Below are 19,870 nucleotides of genomic sequence, written 5' to 3'. Positions count from 1 at the left end.
AAGAAGCCAGGGGACTCCTACCCCCGTATGCCTGGGAGCTTTGGTGAGGATGAGAGAAGAGGGCAGAAAAGGACCAGTCAGGATGCTCTGTAAGTGTGCTGACATTAGCTAGATAGACTGCTACCGCAGTTCAAGTACAGAGGAAATTCAACATCATCACACCCAAAAATGAGACAGGAGGGACTCCAAATTATGACATCGACATCCAGCCTACAGCAACGGTCACAGCAAAAGCTATAAAATCGTTCTCAGATAAGTACACACATAGAAGACACTTCTCTGAACTCAACTCTCAATCTGTGCCCAGCTCCTCTCTATAATCAGCAATGAGGTGCTTCAGGTTTCATGAGGAGTGAAAATCATAAGTCACTGTGCATCAGGAGAGCATTAGAATAATGAGTGTCTCTCTGGACACCTCACAAGAAAGGGTGCAGAACAACAGCTGCTGAAATGGCAGCCTCTGCAGCTCTGACAGAGCGGGGGTCGGCACAATCTGTGCGATTTACATATTCAATAGTAAGTAGCCTGGTCTCAACTGATGCATTGCTGAGTGTTGTTAACTCAGCTTCTGACTATAAATGAACTGTTAGCTGGGTATGGTGGAAAAGCACAGGTATCTAATGCACATATTTAAGGGCATTCCTGCAACAAACTTGTATCTTGCATTTGCAGGGCCTCTCTGCCTATAGCTGGTTCCTTGTCTCTAGCCTCCAAAGAGAAAGTTTCTTCCACTCCCTCTCCTTTTCCTCCCCTTCTTCTTCCACCTCGCATCCACCACCACCAATTCCATTACAACCAAATAATATTATTTATCAACTGCTTACTTTTCCCAAGTACTTTGATACATGGTATCACATTTAGAGCTTCTACCCATATGCCTCTTATTTAAACTCATAATAATCTATAATATACATATTATTTCTCTTGTTATAAATGAGAAAACTGAAGCTTAGAGAAAGTAACTTGCTCCAAATCATGCATAGAGTAAAATTTAGAAAAGACAAAACCAAAATTGGAACCTAGGTTTATGTGACTACAAAATTTGGAGGCTTTTGACTCTCCCTTCTTTCCATATGTTTGCTTGCCCACCCAAAAATTCTGCCGGTTCGGTTCTCCAGAAAGTCACGTTTGTCACAACAGTGAAGGCAACTGGGTAACACCCCGAAATTTGGGTTCCTTCTTCCTCAATGAGCAGAATATAAACGGGGAGAACATGATACAAGATACTCACTATTCAGTTACCTATATACTATCTCCTGGGGCATCCTACTGGCACCATCCTTTTGAGTTGATGTAAGAATAGATTTTAATTCCTGCTTAGAAAACATCTAAATTCAGAGAGTTAATTTTTAGTTATTTCATATGCAAAAAAAAATAACTTTGATGACCTGGGAAAAATGCCAATCTAGTTCTAAAATTAATACACGGAGGTAAATGTGGCAGTCACAACAGGCATATGGGAAGTTTAGATAAAGACGATTCTCCATGGAAATTTGGCAGGTTAGCTTCCGAGCTTAGTGCTATGTGGCCAATGGTGCTACTAGCCTGAGAAAGGACCAGGGAACATCCTCAGTTGTTTATTTCTTCTTCCTCACTGAGTAGTATACTGTTTGGATGGAAGCAAACCAGCTTTCAGTTCACAAAGTAACAACACAGAAAGTAGCAACAACAATAAAAATGACAATGGCACCACTCTTTTTAAAGTATTCACTGTACAGCAGGCATGGTGCTCAGTGATATGTATGGTCCCTGCTAATTATAGCACAACTTCAGCATCACAGATCATTACGGAAGGAAGGAAATGACTGATCAATGTGGTGACGGCAATTAGTTTGGTAAATAACTAACTTAGACTCTCATTTTACAATAATATACCAAAATACACTGAACGTTTCGAAAGTTAAAAAAAATAGCATTCAAATTTGTTTTCAGTTGTTCTGCTACCAACTGGCCCCTTGTTTACCTCACCACACTCCCATAAATGATGGCTTGTGAAATGCCTCAATCATCAATTTTATGATGAACAGAAACATGGAATGCTATTACAGGGATTGTAGGGGCACTGTCCATTCTGCACATGTATATATTGTACCATTAGTAATGTGAGAGTGCCACTTTGTGGACTATTGAAAAATTTAGGGAAGCTTTAACTCACCAGCCAGATTTTTTTAAAGTATGTAATTTATGTATGGGCATATAAAATACATGTACACCTCAATATGTAAGCATGTATACGTAAGTAAACAACACATATGCCCAAGTCTATTTAGTCATATCACTTGACCTATGTACTTAATTGTTACCTCATAAACATCCTCAAGATTAATTTGAAATTATGTCATTATAGGTTTATATAATTATTAAGGAAATAAAGCAAAAAGTCATGGTGGAACACATAATGAAATCACCCATAAAGAGATATAATGAGTAAAACATATTTGCATTGCATTGAAAAGGAAATAAAACAGTTCAGTTCTGTGGTCTTAAGAGTAATTTCAGAGTAATTAAAAAAGTACTTAAGAACTAGATAATTATGTTTTAGCTGTCAAAACTCCACGACTAATGCAACATTCACATTAAACCTATAGTTTTAAAAAGTTCAATTTCAATTTTGCTAAATTCTCCATATCAATCATACTAAATCTATGTTGAGTGTAAATGAAAGAAAACACTTTCACACCAGAAGATACTTCATTAGAACCTAGGAGAACAGAAAGGAAATCTCCTCTTCCACAGATGTACAGGTACCATGTAAGAATCACATGGGAGAAACAATAAAGAGATGGGAGCATGCCCTCTGGTACTGTGGCATGTTTCTTAGCAACAGAGAAAAACATCTCTCTGTTAAGGAACTCTGCCAAGTAATAAGTGGTTACAGATCATAATTCAGAAAGTGAATTCCAAATAGAGCTAGGGACATTTACATTCCTAATAATACTGAACTGTTAAGCCTTTTTCATATTTGTCATGTTGATTTTACAAAACAAGAATTATTTCTTAAGATAATTTGCTTCAGGCATATAAAGTGTGTGCCCAAATGAACCAGGGCATTTTTTTTTTCACGAGATCCCTGATTTCCGCTGAAAAGATATTTGATTTTTCTTTAAAGCATACATCTGTCTAGAGTAATCTCATAGGGTGCATGGGCAAACTGATAAATGCTAGTGTCAGAACATATTATTCATTGTCAGTCTCTGCATGTCAGGTCACCAAGGGAAGAAACTTGGACTCCCCAAAGAAATGCTTTTCTACAAACAATATACTATCTTCCTTTCACCATTTGTTCTGAGAAATTTGTTCCTACATTCCATTTCAACAGAATGGTGGGGTGGCATTGCTTTCTATTTTAACATTTCTATTTCAGCCTTCCCTGCAAGTGATAATCTATGGCCAGGTTCACCGATATTTTAATCCATTTGGTGAAATGAGCACACTATTTTTTGGATTATTATTAAAATGGTATTAGATGTATCTTTTGAAGTGCAGTTTGTGATTCTCTTCTGATTTCCCTTTATTAGATAAGCCACACAATTCGTAAATAAGCTATTTTTACCATCCCATACATGTGAGAAGCTACTGTGCTTTCAACAGTATGTTTTTTAATAAGGAAGTGAAATTGTTTTAATTGTGAATAAACCTTTACTATCTATTACAAATTCTAGAGATTCCCCAATTGATTCATATAACTCATCATTTAAGACTTCTTAAAGAAAGTAGAAAGTACATTTTCACTTAGAAGCATTCAGGGAGCACATTACAGATAGTGTGATTATTTCTTTTGAGTAAAAATATCTTAATTTATTTTTTTTTTTTTTTTTGCGGTACGCGGGCCTCTCACTGTTGTGGCCTCTCCCATTGCGAAGCACAGGCTCCGGACGCGCAGGCTCAGCGGCCATGGCTCACGGGCCCAGCCGCTCCGCGGCATGTGGGATCTTCCCGGACCAGGGCACGAACCCGTGTCCCCTACATCGGCAGGCGGACTCTCAACCACTGTGCCACCAGGGGAGCCCATATCTTAATTTATTAAAGTTAACTGTTATACTTCCTAATAACTAAAAAGGAATGGCAATTAGAATACTCAAGTTAGTAATTTCTGAATTCTGTCATTATAATATTGTAACCTTTGAAAATTCTTGTTTAATTTTCACCTTATTTGGCCATGCCTAGGATATGTATGAACTATATTGTCACAGAGATCAACCTGTCATCAGATGGAATCTTATATTTTTATATGCTACGTTAACATGAAAAATCTCCATGTCAAAGGTTAAATAAAACATTCTTATCCAAAAAGATGTACCATTCAAATAGTCTAAAGAATAAATTATAAACTGCTTCATATGTGATGTTTATATTTGTTTTGTTTGCTCTATAATTTAAGCTAATATTTTGGAAATATAAAATAGCATGACACAATGATTAATTTAGAGATGATATTGGATATACTGATATGAAGTTGTAATTCCACATTAATAGAAAATGCCATATAGCATGCAAAACAAATTCCAGAAGGCTGTATTATATAATGCAATTTATGCTTTAATTATGATTGACAGTTTACAGACATTTAATGCCTACATTTGATATATAATATTATAAATATTTGTGAATGTGAGATCATACACTTTAAATGTTTTGGAATTTTACTTTGTTGGAATTAAAAGTAATGGCTAATTCACCATGAAAACTTTTGCTCGATACCGACCTAAGGAAATCTGCTTATGGTCAAAAACCTCATAATGTATGTTATCTGTCTCCACCTTGTGGTTATTATAAATATTGCTACTTTCTAATTTTGCACTACTTCCTAGACATACATAAGAGAGGCTGAATGGCTATGGAAAGATATGAATGCTTGGCTACCTCTGGATTTTTACTTTTAGACACCAGAAACACAAAAATTATTTCACATGATCAAAAAATACATTATGATATCAAAGCGTTGGGTCATCTAAAGCATTTCTAGGTTTCTTTGCCTATGTTATTAGTCATTTTTTGCAAAACTCTTATACAACTGTAGTATCATGTAGCTAAAATCAGACACTTGAGCAGTCCACTCAGCATATCTTAATGTCTAAACATGTTTATTTTCCCTTAGAATTTCATAGCACATATAGGCCTTTGTATGATGCTTTCTAGGAAAGTCACAAAATGAGGGAGATGTTTTTCTGATAAGAAATTCTTGTCCCCTTTCTCTCCAGGAGAAGTGTTAAGTCTTCAGTAACATTTCTAGGTTCTCCAATCAAAGGTTTTATTCTTTATTTTAAAGACAAAATCCTAACTTCCAAACACATACTATTTTCTTCTTTTTCCATTCAACTCAAGAACTGGGGATGTTACAGGGATCAAGATACACTGCTTTGCTTACAGGGATTTACAGTCTGTCCAATTTTGTTTTAATGGGTAGGAAATTTTCATGAAAGTGTATAATTCATAGATCACTCCTGTCAATTCATGTCTGAGTAAGAGAAGTCTAATCAGATAATCCATATGAAACAATTGGAAATGATCTAATCTGAGCCAAAAAGTTTCTACCTGGTTCAATTAGTCAAACCAAATTTGCCAGCTGTCCTACTAAGTGTATTTGTCACTTTGGAATTTCATGTCTTGTTGCATGGAGAGTTAAATACTACACAGAGAAGTTAAAGTTTTATTGATTAGAAAATGCTACCTCAAAATCCCGCAACATGCCCTAGTCCCTCACAGGGTCACACTGCTCCCAACAGCAGAGGTTCTTGATTTTCTCATGGTTTAGATGTAAATTACACATCCTACCGTTTGGATGCAAGCTCCACAGGGATATGCATCAAGCCAGCACCTCTTTAAATACGCACTGTGCACATTGGAGAGAACTGTGTATCATACAGTAGTTAATATATAATCTGCCTTTAACACACACTTCCACTGTGTCCTTTCTTCCTGATCAACGTGTGATTGGATATTTCTATCATACACTCGTTCAAGAAAATAAAACAAACATGAATAATTTGTCTCTTATAGGAAAAACTAAGGTCATAATATTTATCTGTCCTGCTGCTCTCAAAGACTAAGTACCCTTCATAATTATGTCTTAAATTTTGATGCTCCAACCTTAACTTCCTCAAACATGTATGGCATTTAATGTTAACTAAAACCAAGGATTTGAAAACATTTCATATAGGTTTATGATTTCAAGATCAGTGCTCATAAAACATGAGAAAACAAAAGAAAATGCTATTTACATGCATCCAGGAGGAACTTTTTTTGAGAAACAGATTTTATACTTGGGGATAATCACTAACCACTTTAATGTAAATGACTATATTTCCTTAAAGTGTTCTTCAGATAGGAAAGGTCCTGAAGAAAGCTGGAATTCAGGAGGAGGCGCTTAGACAATATAAGAAAGTCCACTGATAACATTTCCATTCCAAGTGCTGTAACACTGCTTAAATACTAGATTTAGCATGTAATTTATTAGGCTCATATGTTACACTTGTGCCTTAATGATGTAATGGGCGAACACTTACCTTTTTCATTGCCATTTGCATAATTTGGAGGCTTGTTTTTATCAATGCTGTTAAAGCTCTGACTTCTCCTATTTAAATTGGAGGCTCCCTGGACCTTGCTGCTGCTGCCTGCAGCTGGCACCCTAGAGGGACCTGGAAGTCTGAAATAGTACAAGAAAAATTACATCATTATTGTACATTATAAAAAGATAGGGAACAGGAGGTTCTGAGCAGGGAAGAGTTAATGGGAAAATCATAATTTATGACATTCAGCAGAAAATGTTGGCTTAAGCGACAAACAGCTAAACACAAGGTTTGAAAATCTTCAGGAAAATCTTCGCTCATATGATGTAATTTGCCTCCAAAGTATATTAATAATGCAGGACAATTGGAAATAAAGTAATTTTAACTAAAAAGTCATGCCTATACGCACCTGATGAATAAAACTTTGATTTAAAGGTACTCTAACAATTACATGAAAAGCAAGGGAAATAATAATACTTAACTAGAATCTATTATATTCTCAGGGTATTAACCAGCTGCCTGCAGTTGTTGTTAACTTGTTCTTTTCAATATACGGGACATTTGTTTTTATCTTAGGTGGCTGTATCTTAGATGAACTTGTACATTAATAAAAAGAAGAATAAAGTTACATACAAATTGCAAATAGCAAATGCTTACTGAACATCTAAGCTAGTTAATTACTCGAAAACACGGTGTGGAGACCAAGGTCGTGAGTTTGTTCATATCTGACTGATCTGTCTCACATAAAAACTTTCACTCTCTTGCCAAAAGTAAGCACCTAGACTCTAGCTGGTTATCTCACAAGTGTGGCCAACTGGTCACACAGGCCATGCGACAAGGATGCAGATCTCAGAAGAAGAAAATCTAGAAGAAAACTCTATGCTAGTAGAATGACAATTTAAAATACACCTGTAGTGATAGTAGCTTTAGCTGCTCGTGGTGTATGAAGGACAAGACATGAGGAAATGTAGGCAGACTGTATTAGAATTAGGGGAAGTTTGACAGGAGGAATCATCTGCAGTTATTTTATTTGAACTATAATTAAACATCAGTTTGGACCATGTATTTCACTGTTTAAACAGTTTCCATATTAACACTTCAGGTATCAATTATTTCAAGAACTGTGCATAAAATATGCAATTACTATATTTTATTTTATACTAATACTAATGTATATTGTGTATGTATAGTAAACTCAATCCGCATAAATGAAAAACTGGAAATCAAGAATTAATATTGGCATCTTAAGACATATTTAAAAACATGATATTAAGGGTTGCCAGCATCTTTGCTAGTATTTGCTGCCACCATGTGAATGTCACTGTGTACTGCTCTAATAAGTTCTATCTGAAAAGAAAAATAACAAAAACAATCCATAACTTATAAGTGTAGCAAATAATTTTTTCTTGTTATACAAAATGTTTAAAATAAAAGAATGTTTGTATCTATTATATTGGTACCCAACATACCACAATTTCACAATCAGTTGCTACAATATTCAAATTTTAACTCACCTTATTATACTACTTGACACATTATTTCCATAGATTATCAGGAAATAAAACTCTTAAATGTATACTATAAATATTTTATAATAGTAACAGGTATTGCGAAACGGAATGAACATCAGGAAAACACACACGCCAGCTTAAGACCAGAAATGTTGATATCTTGGAATAGTTAATAGTTTCAAAATGTTGACTGTATTTTGGAGTTTAAATACATATGGCTAATAAATAGTTCCTTCAGCTATTTTGCTAATTAGAGGTTGTGTCATGCACAAGATTAGAATCTTTTCCAAATGACTCCAGCATTTAACTTTTACTCAAATGGATCTACAGGGTTTGTAAGTCTAGCACAATAACCACAGACACCAAGAATTTTGAGTACCAGTGATTGCACTATGTAGAAGGAATTCAACTAATTAATTTGGCCAAATGTCCCATCGTAATAAATCTGAGAACTAGTCCTGTAGACACAGCCATAGACTTAGAAAGTTCATTCCAAACTCACATTTATAAACAAATTTTGTCACAAAATTTGCCCTGCTTGCAATGAAACTTGACCTGTTTCTAGAAAGCAATTAAAATGCATTTTGATCTTGACTGTGATCCATGAAGCCAAGTGACATTTAGTTCTCAGAAGAACAAATTAAAACAAATTAAAAAATCCATTTGCTCTTCTCATTACCCTAATTTGACAGTCAGCCAGAGCTCAACATCATTCATCAAAGTAAAAAGAGAAATGAGAATGAAGCCAAAAAGGAGATGTTCTATTAAATCAAAGAAGTACTTAAAATATATTTTATATTCATTAAGTCTTAGAAGTAGTAATAGAAAATGCTTACTGAACATGGCAGGTCACTGTTCTTTGCGCATCCTAGTTTATATCATTTCTTTTGATTTTTAATTAAATACCCTTTTAATTTGCCTTTCCAGAACCAGTTTAATTACTATGGAAATGAACATAACTTAGGAAACCAAGGCAAGGGGAAAAGCACATAACCTCAAGTTAAGGCATCACAAGTAGTTCTTGTGGTCAAATACTGCATAATATGATTCATTATTAGAGTAGTGACTAGTAAACCACCACTGAGATACTTCCCCAGTGAGTGAGATGGCACATATAATCACATAATAATCAGGGGGGCAAAACACATTTGCTGTGGCTTCACTTAGCTGTACCATCATGCCTCCAGTAACCTAACATTAAAAAAAAATCACTTTCCACACATTTTTCTATACCAGTATTTTCCAAACAGTATATAATGCACTGTCATTTATTATAATAGACTGCCTTTAAAACACATATGATATAAAGAAGCAAAAATTTAAATGATTAAAGATAAAAGAATGGTTCAGGCTGAGCTGGTGCTAACTTCCCCACAAAAATCTGCCAATGTTTCTCACTTCTGCTTCCAAATGTGCAATAATTAATGCATACCCATTTCAAAAAGCACTTACAATCTTGTTTTACTTCCAGATTTGTGGCCTGGAAAGAATGGGGTCTTCAAAGTAATTTTTTTCCTTGACTTTCTCTAAGCCTAGAACCTAGACTTCAGCCCAGTCATAGCACTGCGAATTAGAAGAACCCAAGACCCATTTCATAATCTAACACAAACATGCTCACCCCCAAGAAGGCATATGGAAATCTACTTCGAAGATTTCGGTACTCTAAGCTTTTCATCCAGAAGTATGTCAGTTTTTGAAAAAAGTTAGAATGATAGGACAAAATATCACTGGGCATTTACTTTATTATCACTAACAAGCAATAAATTAGAGATATTAACTGACCTAGTAGGCTTTTTTTGACTGGTTGCAATTCCACTGTGATTAGACTGAGTTGCATATCTGGCTGCCAGACTGTATGAGGAGAAACAGAGAAATTGAATTAAAGAGATTCTTTGAACATGGAAAGAAAGTACAAACTTACAAGAAAACTATGAGTTAATGAAATGCAATTAGAACATGTACAAACATGTATAAAGAATAAATTAGAAAATTATGATAATGTAACACATATACCATGACCTTTGATTATGAACATATTATGAAATAAATAATGCTGTGGACCCCTTAATAAGTGTGTCATCAATGAATTTTAAAAAATGGTTGTGTGACAATATTAATATTTTTAAAGTAATATTATTCCATCTTAGAAAAAATTCAACCTTTGTAAATGACAGTGAAAACTTCAGGAAAGCTAAAGTTTGACTTAACACCATAGCAAGATCTCTTTCTCAAAAAGATTCAAATGGAAAAAAGAGTATGAAATGAGAGTCATTATTTTCTTTTATAAACTCTTCTAGTCTGCTGTTTTAACCTAAATACTATTTTGAAAGCCAAAAGATTAAAATATCTGGTTTCTGTGTAGTAAGTTATTGTTGATCTCTAGTCCTGGATAGAATATTTTATGGAAGTGATTAATACAAGATGTTTTTCTAGAGAAAGATCTATGCAAAAAATTGAGATTAAAATGGAGTCAAATTCTTCAAAAATGGACTGAACAACTGCTGATGACAATTTCTGGGCATTCTTGAACTACAATTCTTAATGATTTTTTAAATCACAATCTTTGGTCGAAAACACACCAAAAAGCATTATGGAAACCAAGTTTTGAAGAGCAGTGGATACTTTATAAACGAAATGAACATGTGTGCTTTAACTTGAACTGATTTCTGAATTACCTAATGGTTCTGAAATTAGTGTTCTGAAGGCTATAGTAAGACTCAGTGGGCCTAAACATGTTCACACGTGCTGTGATGGTCATGGGTTGATGTGTGAGTGGAGAATCACTCTGCTGGTGAATTGTGATGACTCTACATGAACACATTTGTTGTACATGCACAGTTTCCAAGGCCTCCAAGGAAACAGGAACAACATGGGGTTGTAGGAGTCAGGGTGGAAGGGTCATGTGAAGCCCTGCTGTTAATCCAGTTGCTTTGCTGCTAAGTAGAGGGTATTTAACCAAGGGAAGGATCCCTTAAGATGGTGACATGTTTCCTGAGTAAACTCTTACTCCATGCAGCCAGTCTGTGGTGGGAGTATGCAGGCCTTTGAACTGCCTGGCTAGAGAGGAATAAAGAATTCCTCATATCTAGACAGCTTTTCAGAGCACTTGTTTTTCAAGTGGATATGTGATATATTCTTATTCGCAGAGAGTGCATTCTGTATTCTAACTGTACTGGACACTGAGACAACTGGCTACAACTGGCCAAACTAGCTCAGCAACAATAATATCAGAGGACAATTTAAAAGTAAAAACCAAAGCACTCCAATGAAATATTAATTCAAAAATTAAAACTAAAAGTACCCAAAGTGAAAAAAATGAATCTTCTGTGAACATGTCAGACTGCTTTGTCAACCCAAGAATAAGAGAACCACCTACAGGTTCACCATGATGTCTCCTAGCCTGTACCCTCCAAACTGAACACAAATATTAGCAGGAGAGATGCCAATAAAACAATGTACTTTCCCTCGGGGAACTAAAGCCACCTCATTGATTTTTTCTTCCATGATTTTAAAGATGTATCATAATTTCTAGTATAGAAGTAGAAAACCAACAACAAAATCTAGAGGTTAATCAACTTGGTCAAAATCAGTCTGATTTTATTGCCCACTTGTGTTTTCTAATTATTATGAGAATACTCTACTAGTTGCCTATATTTTTGTACCAAGCCATCCTACTTTAATTCTTTGAAACTGGGCTTCTGCCCTATACTATCCTTACAAATGTGAAACTGTTATTTGAAGAAGAGTTTGATTCAACTCTCACCATATTCTAATATTTTTGTATTTGACCATATTTTTCTCTCTGCCTTTTAAAATTTCTCTCTTTCACAGACTGTCATACTAATAAACTCACTTGATCTGCCCACCATCATTCTTGTCCATTTTCTCTTTCTTTCACCAGGCCCTCTTCCCTTACCCATCTCTTAAAAGCATGCTTTTTCATATGTCATCTTTCCTCAAACACTTGTATGCATTCTTTCATTTGATTCTTACCTAAGATTTCAGGTGGAATCTACTAGAAACTAGAGTTAATAGCTGCATCAAACTCCCAGTCATCAATATCAACTGAATAAAAGACATCCATTTCCATGACCTTCAAAATCAATTACCACATCAAACTCACCATTTTCCTTTTTTTAATCCCCCAAGTTCTAATCAGATCCTTCCTTTCATTTCATGATTTCTGTACACAGGATCACCATTTTCTTTAGGTCTTTGGGCTTGAAACCTCAATAGTCAACTCTTCCCTTTTTCCTTCCTTTTAATTATTGTAGATGTGCAATCAATATCCTGCCACGCTGATTCGACCTCTACAAATTTATCTATGCTCTCCTTCAATTTTCATGTTTACCACCTAACTCAAGCCCCAACACTTCTCACAATGCCTCTAGCTCCCTTTATTTCTCTTTTTCTTTCTTTCTTTCTTTCTTTTCTTTCTTTCTTTCTTTTCTTTCTTTCTTCCTTCCTTCTTTCCTTCCATCCTTCCTTCCTTCCTTTTTCTTTCTTTCTTTCTCTCTCTCTCTTTCTTTCTTTCTTCCTTCCTTTTTTACCTGGCCCTGGCTCTCTACGCAGCAGAAACGAATTTCTTTCCCCACAGTGCTTGTGATACCATGTCCCTAATTTCAGATTTACAAATGGGCTAGTAACAAAGCAGGTGAGTAGGTACAGCCAAAGCAGTTTAATAGTGAAACAGACACAAGGGACATGTAGACACAGCTCTGAGGCAAGTGGGGGCAGATAAATAGAGTCAGAACACCACTAAACTAAGGATTTGCAGACATCTGGTCAGAAGATTATGTATTCTTTTCCTGAAATGTTGTCAAATGAAAGTCCTTCTAGCTAATGGGTGGCAAAAAGTATCAGAAATAAAAGCATAAAAAAATAAATATTTTGAGACACACTGTGGGTTCTACTAAAGGAAGTATCTTCTCATCTATCCTGTAAAGTAGAATATCAAGGGGAAAGCTTTTTATTTCCCCTAACATGGAAGGGAAGAGGAGGAGATTAGAGACAGTCAATTAAAAAAAAGGATGAAACTCATCTGGTGTTCAATACACAGAAGGATCCAAACTGCCAGAACTATCCAATACAGCTTCAGTGCAAATCCCCATGTAGAACTGCAATATCCATTTATTATAAGGAAAGAAAGCTTCTCAAAGTAAACCAATCCTGAATTGCAATCACCTATTTTCATTAACCACCAGAGCCTCACTACTCAAGGTGTTGTCCACAGACGAACAAAATGGCATCACCTGGGCCTTGTTAGAAATACTGAATATTAGGTCTCATCCCAAATCTACTGAATCAGAATCTGCATTTTAACAGGATTCCTATGCATAATAAAAGCTGTGCTCTACAGAACTCCACAGATGTCCAAGCTTGGAAGAAAAACACCTGTTTCCAAAGTCAAAGAGCATAATCTAAACATCTCAAGCCATGCCTCATTTTCTATTCTGCTGCTGCTGCTTTAGATAGCGCTGACACCCTCCTTCCTCTAGAAATCCTCAACTCACTTAGCTTTCTTAACATGACAGCTGTCTCTTGAGCTACTCCTCCTCCTTCCAAGACACAGGTCCACTCATCATCACCCCTTCTAAATTTTGTACTATGCCCATGAATATTGTCAAAACCATAATCCTAGGTATCAGCTGGTATATCCCTCCGTTCTTTTTATATCAAATCTGTATTTTATACTCCAATCTCAATTCTAAACTGAGAGGCTCTTTTCTAAGTATCTCACTATCTCCTACATATTCTACTGGATCTATCAGCTGTATTTCTCCCAGATATCCCCCAAATGTTCAAACCTTAACTCATTATTCTTTCAAATCATCTCTCTCTCTTTGACTTTGTTATTTAAATTTGGTGTCACCAACTTTTTTTTTTTTCCATTGAACAAAGAAGAGTTGTCTTCTTTGACATGACCCACTCCATTTCTACCTCTGTGTCATTTCTCTCATGGACTCTGATAATGCCCCTCCACTAGTCTCTTTGTTATCATCCCTTTTTTATTGCCAACCAAATCCAATCATTCTTCTCACAGTCAACAGAACTAACTTTCCCAAGAAAGAACAGATATCAATCTCTTTCTTTGAAATTGCTGTTGACTCCCCATTGTCTGTAGGATATAGTCCAAGCTCTGTGATCTGGTTTACTGAGTGTTTCCGTGTGTCTCCTCAGACTCTCTTACAGCTTCATCTCCTCTGCACGTCCTGCATCCCATGTTCTCCACTGTCATCACACCTCTGCTTCTGGCCTGAGGCCTCTTCTCCCCCGGCTCCATGGCTTTTCTCATGAGGTTTCCTTCATCTGCAACACCATGGCTTCTCTTCCCCACATTATGAAATCTTACTTCTGCTTTAAGATCCTGCTCAAGTGTCACCTCCTTCTTGAGGCATTTCTCAAGTCTTGTAGAGTTAGTTTTGTCCTCCATTAGTCCCCAGGTCTTTCTTCATCTCTAAGGATTAGGTTAACATGGAAATTTATCAGGGTAAATGCTTATCTCCTGAACAGATTGCATTGTTCACCAGGACAGGAATTACGGTATGTTCATTTCTTCATTCTCAGTTCCTATCATGGGTTGGTATGTGTTCAGTAATTAACTATTGATTGCTATTTACTGGGTAGTATTATCAAAAAATGGTATGTTATATCACCATCTTTTAACCAAGGGAAATTGTTTTAAAAATGGAATTATCAGAAGTATATTAAAGGAAGACACTTGTCTTCATTGTGTCCTTATTAAGTGACAGTTTACATTTATTTTCTCATTTATTCCTCACAATAGTCCTGCAAAGGTGATACTCCATTCCTGACTGAAAAATATGAAACCGCCTTTAAACATTAAGTAACTTGTACAAGTTATACATCTTATAAATAATAGTACTGAAATTTAAACTTTCTTCTGTTGGATTCTATAAGCTGTGCTATGTTCTGCTATACCATATCATTTTCTTGCAAAGTACAACTTGTGATACTTTAATGCTTCTTTTGCTATTAATTCATTGCCTTTTGGATTTGTATCTCCAAGACATTGTGATAATAACTTTATATTGCCTTCAGAGTATCATCTCTTCCAGTGTCAAATAAATCTACTTTCAATAGATACTCTTCAGCATTTAGATAGGGAATTTTAAATAATTTCGTTCAACAGATGACCTTATGTAGAAATAGGAAATAAACAGTAAAACAAATTTTAAATGGTCTGATGCTTTTAGTGTCCAAGCAATTCTCAAAAATCTTCCAAGTAAACACTATTTTTTAAACGTTTAAGCCACATTTTAGTAAGAGCTAGAAAATTATGGCACACTATTTATAACTTGCCGCTCCCATGTTCACTGCACACATGACTAATTAATCAATCACAGAACTTTTTTCTGCTGAGTCCTGTGGTAGCCTCAAAATCCTTGGCTAGGATTCCAGCAACCCTTATTAATCAGAACACTTAGAATGAGAGTAAAAACTTACTCGATCTCTTCCTTATGCTTTCCTCAAATATTGTTAAGAAGATTTTGAGTGGCTCAGTGCAAGACTTTTGTGGAAGGTTCTATTTCTGTTGTAGTTATTCCACCAGTGGACTTCCATGCAGAAGTAAAAATTATGTAATCTTATTCCTTAGCTTTCATTTTCAAAAATCAAATTGGACCCAGGTACAAAGACATGTGCGTCATTAAAAGTCACCAAAACATAATATCTGAGCCTCACACGTCTATCATTCTTTACCTCCATTGGCTACTATCAAGGTTCTTTCAAAAAAAAAAAATCTCAGTTGAGACAGTTAATATTTGAATTGCCTTAATTGCTATTTAATTCCCATGATAGTTAAAATATTCTTTTAACAACTACTAATTGCCCAAGTAAAAAGTTGGAGAGCCACAGTAACTTCCTAAGAAATTGAGCCTTTGTCATGACCCCAGCAGAGAATACCAAAAGGTTTAAATTGCAGAATAAATAATAAATTCCCAGATTAATGAGATCATTTTCTTTGATATGTAAAGAAGAAATTGGGGGGACGAAAGAGGTTGGGATACTTAGCAAGCCTGGAACCAGGAGACCACATAGGAAATCACTGCTACAATTCAGGAAAGATTTGATGAGGGCCTGAATGGAGGCAGAGGCACAGGAAATAAGAGTAAATGATTAATGAGAGAAGTTATAATCATGGACACAGGACTTGAAGGGAAAAATCTAAGATGGCTCTGGGGCCTCTGGCTTGGGTCGCGCAGTATAGTTACATGGGAACAGAGGGCAGGAAAAAGAGATATAACATCCCTGATAGAGTGTAAAATGAGAAAAAAAAAATCAAGACTCCACTTTTAAGTTATGTCATTAGTCAAAGGGTGAATAAAGTAACAGGAAATACTAGGAAGATGGATATTCACAGATGAATAAATCCATTTTCACAGCAGAGATAAAGTAAAGATCACTTTATGGTCATATTATAATAGCTCTTTTTTAAAGCACATAATAGTTCTGGATATTGAATAAATTAATAAATAAGAAATTGACTTCACACCCCTAAGGTATTTAAAGTGGCAGACAGACATAGATATTGAGAAATTTGATTTAGTTTTGTGTTCCACTTATTCTAATAAGCATATATTGATTGACGTTATCCACCAATTAATAAACCATTAAAAAAGATTTTATTGACCGCCGGCATGTATCAGCAATGTGCTAGAACGATTTAATTTGGGAAAATTAGGTTTAAGAATGCAGGGATGACTGTTTCACTCTGAGAAGTATAACCCTTCAGACCATGTATTCCAACTCAAAACCCTTCCTAAAAAATACAATTTGATATTTAATGGAAACTGAACTGACTTCAACCTTGGAAGAAGAAACAAAACAATATTAGGCAAGTGTGCAGAAAGTGGTACATTCAAATATCTACCTTCTGTGAATTATTAAATTGAAATGCCAGTAGTAAAGATCTAATATATTGGTTAGTAGCACAGACTCTAGAGCCTGAATACTCTACCTGAATCCCAGCTCAGCTGTTCTCTGTGCCTGTGTCCTCAGGGGTTAAATAAGGATGACAATATTATCTGTCTCAAGGTTCTTATAAGGATTAAACTGTAGATCACTTAGAAGGGTGTCTGGTAGAAATAAGTGCTGGAACAGTTAAAAAGAAAATTCAGTGGGACTCAGATGTGCGTTTGGGAGTCCCTGGGTTCACTAAGACCCCATGTGAGGCTCTATAAATAGTCTGGTGAATTCATTAAAACATAACTTCCTATGTTCCTACAACTACCCTGCCCTCCTGTGCTTGGTTGGTTGGTTGGTTGGTTTGTTTATTGATTGATTGATTGATTGTGGTACGCGGGCCTCTCACTGTTGTGGCCTCTCCCGTTGAGGAGCACAGGCTCCGGACGCGCAGGCTCAGCGGCCATGGCTCACCGGCCCAGCCGCTCCGCGGCATGTGGGATCTTCCCGGACCGGGGCACGAACCCGTGTCCCCTGCATCGGCAGGCGGACTCTCAACCACTGCGCCACCAGGGAAGCCCCCACCTATCACTTTTGATGCTACTACATTCTTACTCTAAGACCCACAAGCACGGACATCTCAGGACAGTGCCTGAGCTTTTGACTCTGGCTCTCAATCTCCTGGTTTATAATGACTTTGAGACCCGATTTCGTGCAAGCAAATACAATTGTCTTATTCTCCCTCAAAACTCTCTGAATACTACTCACTCTTCTTGTTTTCTAAACTCAACAATATCAAGCCCTATAGGTCCTAATCTTATAAAGAATCATCAGAAAATTGCCCCAATAGGACATCCAAGAACCACCATTCCCAAAACAACACGCACAGGATGAGCCTTCCAGAACCTACAATTCTCAAAACTGTACATAATTCCCCAAGTACCTCAAATACAGAATTTCATAAATGTTCTGTTTTGTGATACAGTCATTAGATGAAAATATAGTTTTGATATGCTTAATGCTATAGTATATTTGCTTTAATATTTCAACCACAGTTTTGTGTTAGATTTGCACTCTAAATGTCATAACTAATTTGAAAGACAGCGGTAAAATGTGTCAGAAATTGAGGCAGTCCTCGATGACAACAACAAGAACAATTTGCCTTTAAGAAGGTAGCAAACAGGCCTCCATAATTCTGAATATATTGCAAAACAACAAAAGGAATTCTCTTGTTTGCTCACTTGACCCATAAATGTTTGTAGTCTCCAGAGTTTTGTTCTGAGCCCTCCTTTTCTTCCCTAGCTTTATACTCTCTTCCTGAGTAATCTCTTCCATTTCTATAGTTTCAATCAACAAAACATTGCTAAGCCGATGTTCCCAGGTCCATATATCTGGCCCTGACCACTCTTCTGGGCTCCAGAGCCTCATATTAGATATCACCATCCAGAAGTCCCACTGAAATGTCAAATCCATGAAGGCCAAAGCTGAACTTCCTCTCTTCATCTCCTTCTCATCTGTTTCCACCACAGCATTACTATTTTTTCCCTTGTTGAAATACATCACCACCAGTGAGTCAACAAAACTAGAAATGTGATGATTTCTTTGGCCCTTACCTCCAAACAGTCCTCAAATCCATCTTCCTCAGTCCCACCCTCATGCCTATTAACATTAAATTGTTCAAACTCTTGTCTCTATAGCTATAATGTATGACAAACCTGGACCCTCTCACATTTCTCCCCAAAGCACATTTTTCTCCACCCTGTCACCAAGGTCATGTTCCTAAGTTATAAGCAGCCTCATTTTCCTTCTGCTAAGAAAATTCCTGAAGCAACTTCCTTTACCTTCAAGAAAGAACTCCCAGCTCCTAGAAGGAGCATCCAGAGCCCCCATGAATTGGCCTCTGCCTACTTTTCTAGCCTCCCTCTCATCACGCCCTGTGGCAATTTAAACCCAGAGCTACAATCAATTATTAGATGCTCCTGTCATTAAAAGGTGAGATCTCTATCCCACCCACCCTCCCTTTGAAGCAGGGTGGAATTGTCAGTCCTTCATCTGTTGGGTCACAATACAGTTGGGTCACAGTACAATGTCCCTGAGACAGCCATGCTGGTGAGGCCATATGTAGTCACTGTTCCAGACACGTGAGTGAAGAAGTCACCTCAAAAGTGGATTCTCCAACCACAGGTGTTTTGCTTCGGGGCAGCCTGTGACACTCCAGCCATTCCACCCTTCCCTGTGAAGGTTCCAGAAATAGTGGAGTAGAGACAAGCCATTCCTGATGTGCCCTGTCTGACTCCTAAGCTCACAAAATCCATGAGTATGATAAAATCGTATTGTTCTGTGCCAATATATTTTAAACAGCAAGAGATACCCAGAACACATTTCCACTTCCACTTTCTGCCCAGCCAAAAAGTGGCAGTTTCCTGAAAGTGAAACGGCATTTTCCTCATCAGTGCCTTTGTATGGGCTTTTGTACTCTGTTGGAGTAGTTAGCACACCTCACTGAACCACCTGTTTAAACATCTAGGTCCTCTATTAGATGATGGGCGAAATAAAAGGTTAAAGCATCACCAGATCTCAGCTGCACATCTAGCATAATTCCTGGCACATAGTGGGGGCTGAATCTTTATTTGTTGAAAGGTCACATCTGAACTTTCAAACCACCAGTAAGAAAGAAGAACCCTGTGCTCTAAGGTAATATATGAAAGATCACTAGAACAATATTGTTTTTCATTAAGCCATGTGGTATTCATGGACTACACACAGTGACTGGTTCGTCAAAACGTAAAAATAAGCACAAAACAGTAATTTTTAAAATGGATGTATTTAATATAAGTATGATAATACACTATGTTTATCAGAGCAATCTTTCATATTATGTAGGTTTTTATAACTCCTCATCTATATTAAGAGATTTTACAGAAC

At 36.5% G+C, this 19,870-nt stretch overlaps 1 protein-coding gene across 3 annotated transcripts in view; it reads right to left on the bottom strand.

Moving 5' to 3' along the window:
- The window catches only part of NAV3 (neuron navigator 3), a 363,427-nt gene that overhangs the window by 188,784 nt on the left and 154,773 nt on the right, over positions 1–19,870 (bottom strand). For all 3 annotated transcript variants that reach the window (XM_029206422.1, XM_029206421.1, XM_029206423.1), the window contains exons 6-7: positions 9,803–9,871; positions 6,507–6,646 (exon numbers count right to left, since the gene is read on the bottom strand). In XM_029206422.1, the coding sequence (XP_029062255.1) occupies positions 6,507–6,646; positions 9,803–9,871 (209 nt within the window). The remainder of the gene's footprint in view (positions 1–6,506; positions 6,647–9,802; positions 9,872–19,870) is intronic.

Source organism: Monodon monoceros, unplaced genomic scaffold (genome assembly GCF_005190385.1).
Source record: "Monodon monoceros isolate NGI ecotype Baffin Bay Population unplaced genomic scaffold, NGI_Narwhal_1 Super_Scaffold_6, whole genome shotgun sequence".
Lineage (NCBI taxonomy): Eukaryota > Metazoa > Chordata > Mammalia > Artiodactyla > Monodontidae > Monodon > Monodon monoceros.
The sequence above is the reverse complement of the archived record's forward strand: the minus strand, read 5'-3'. Positions and strand labels throughout refer to the sequence as shown.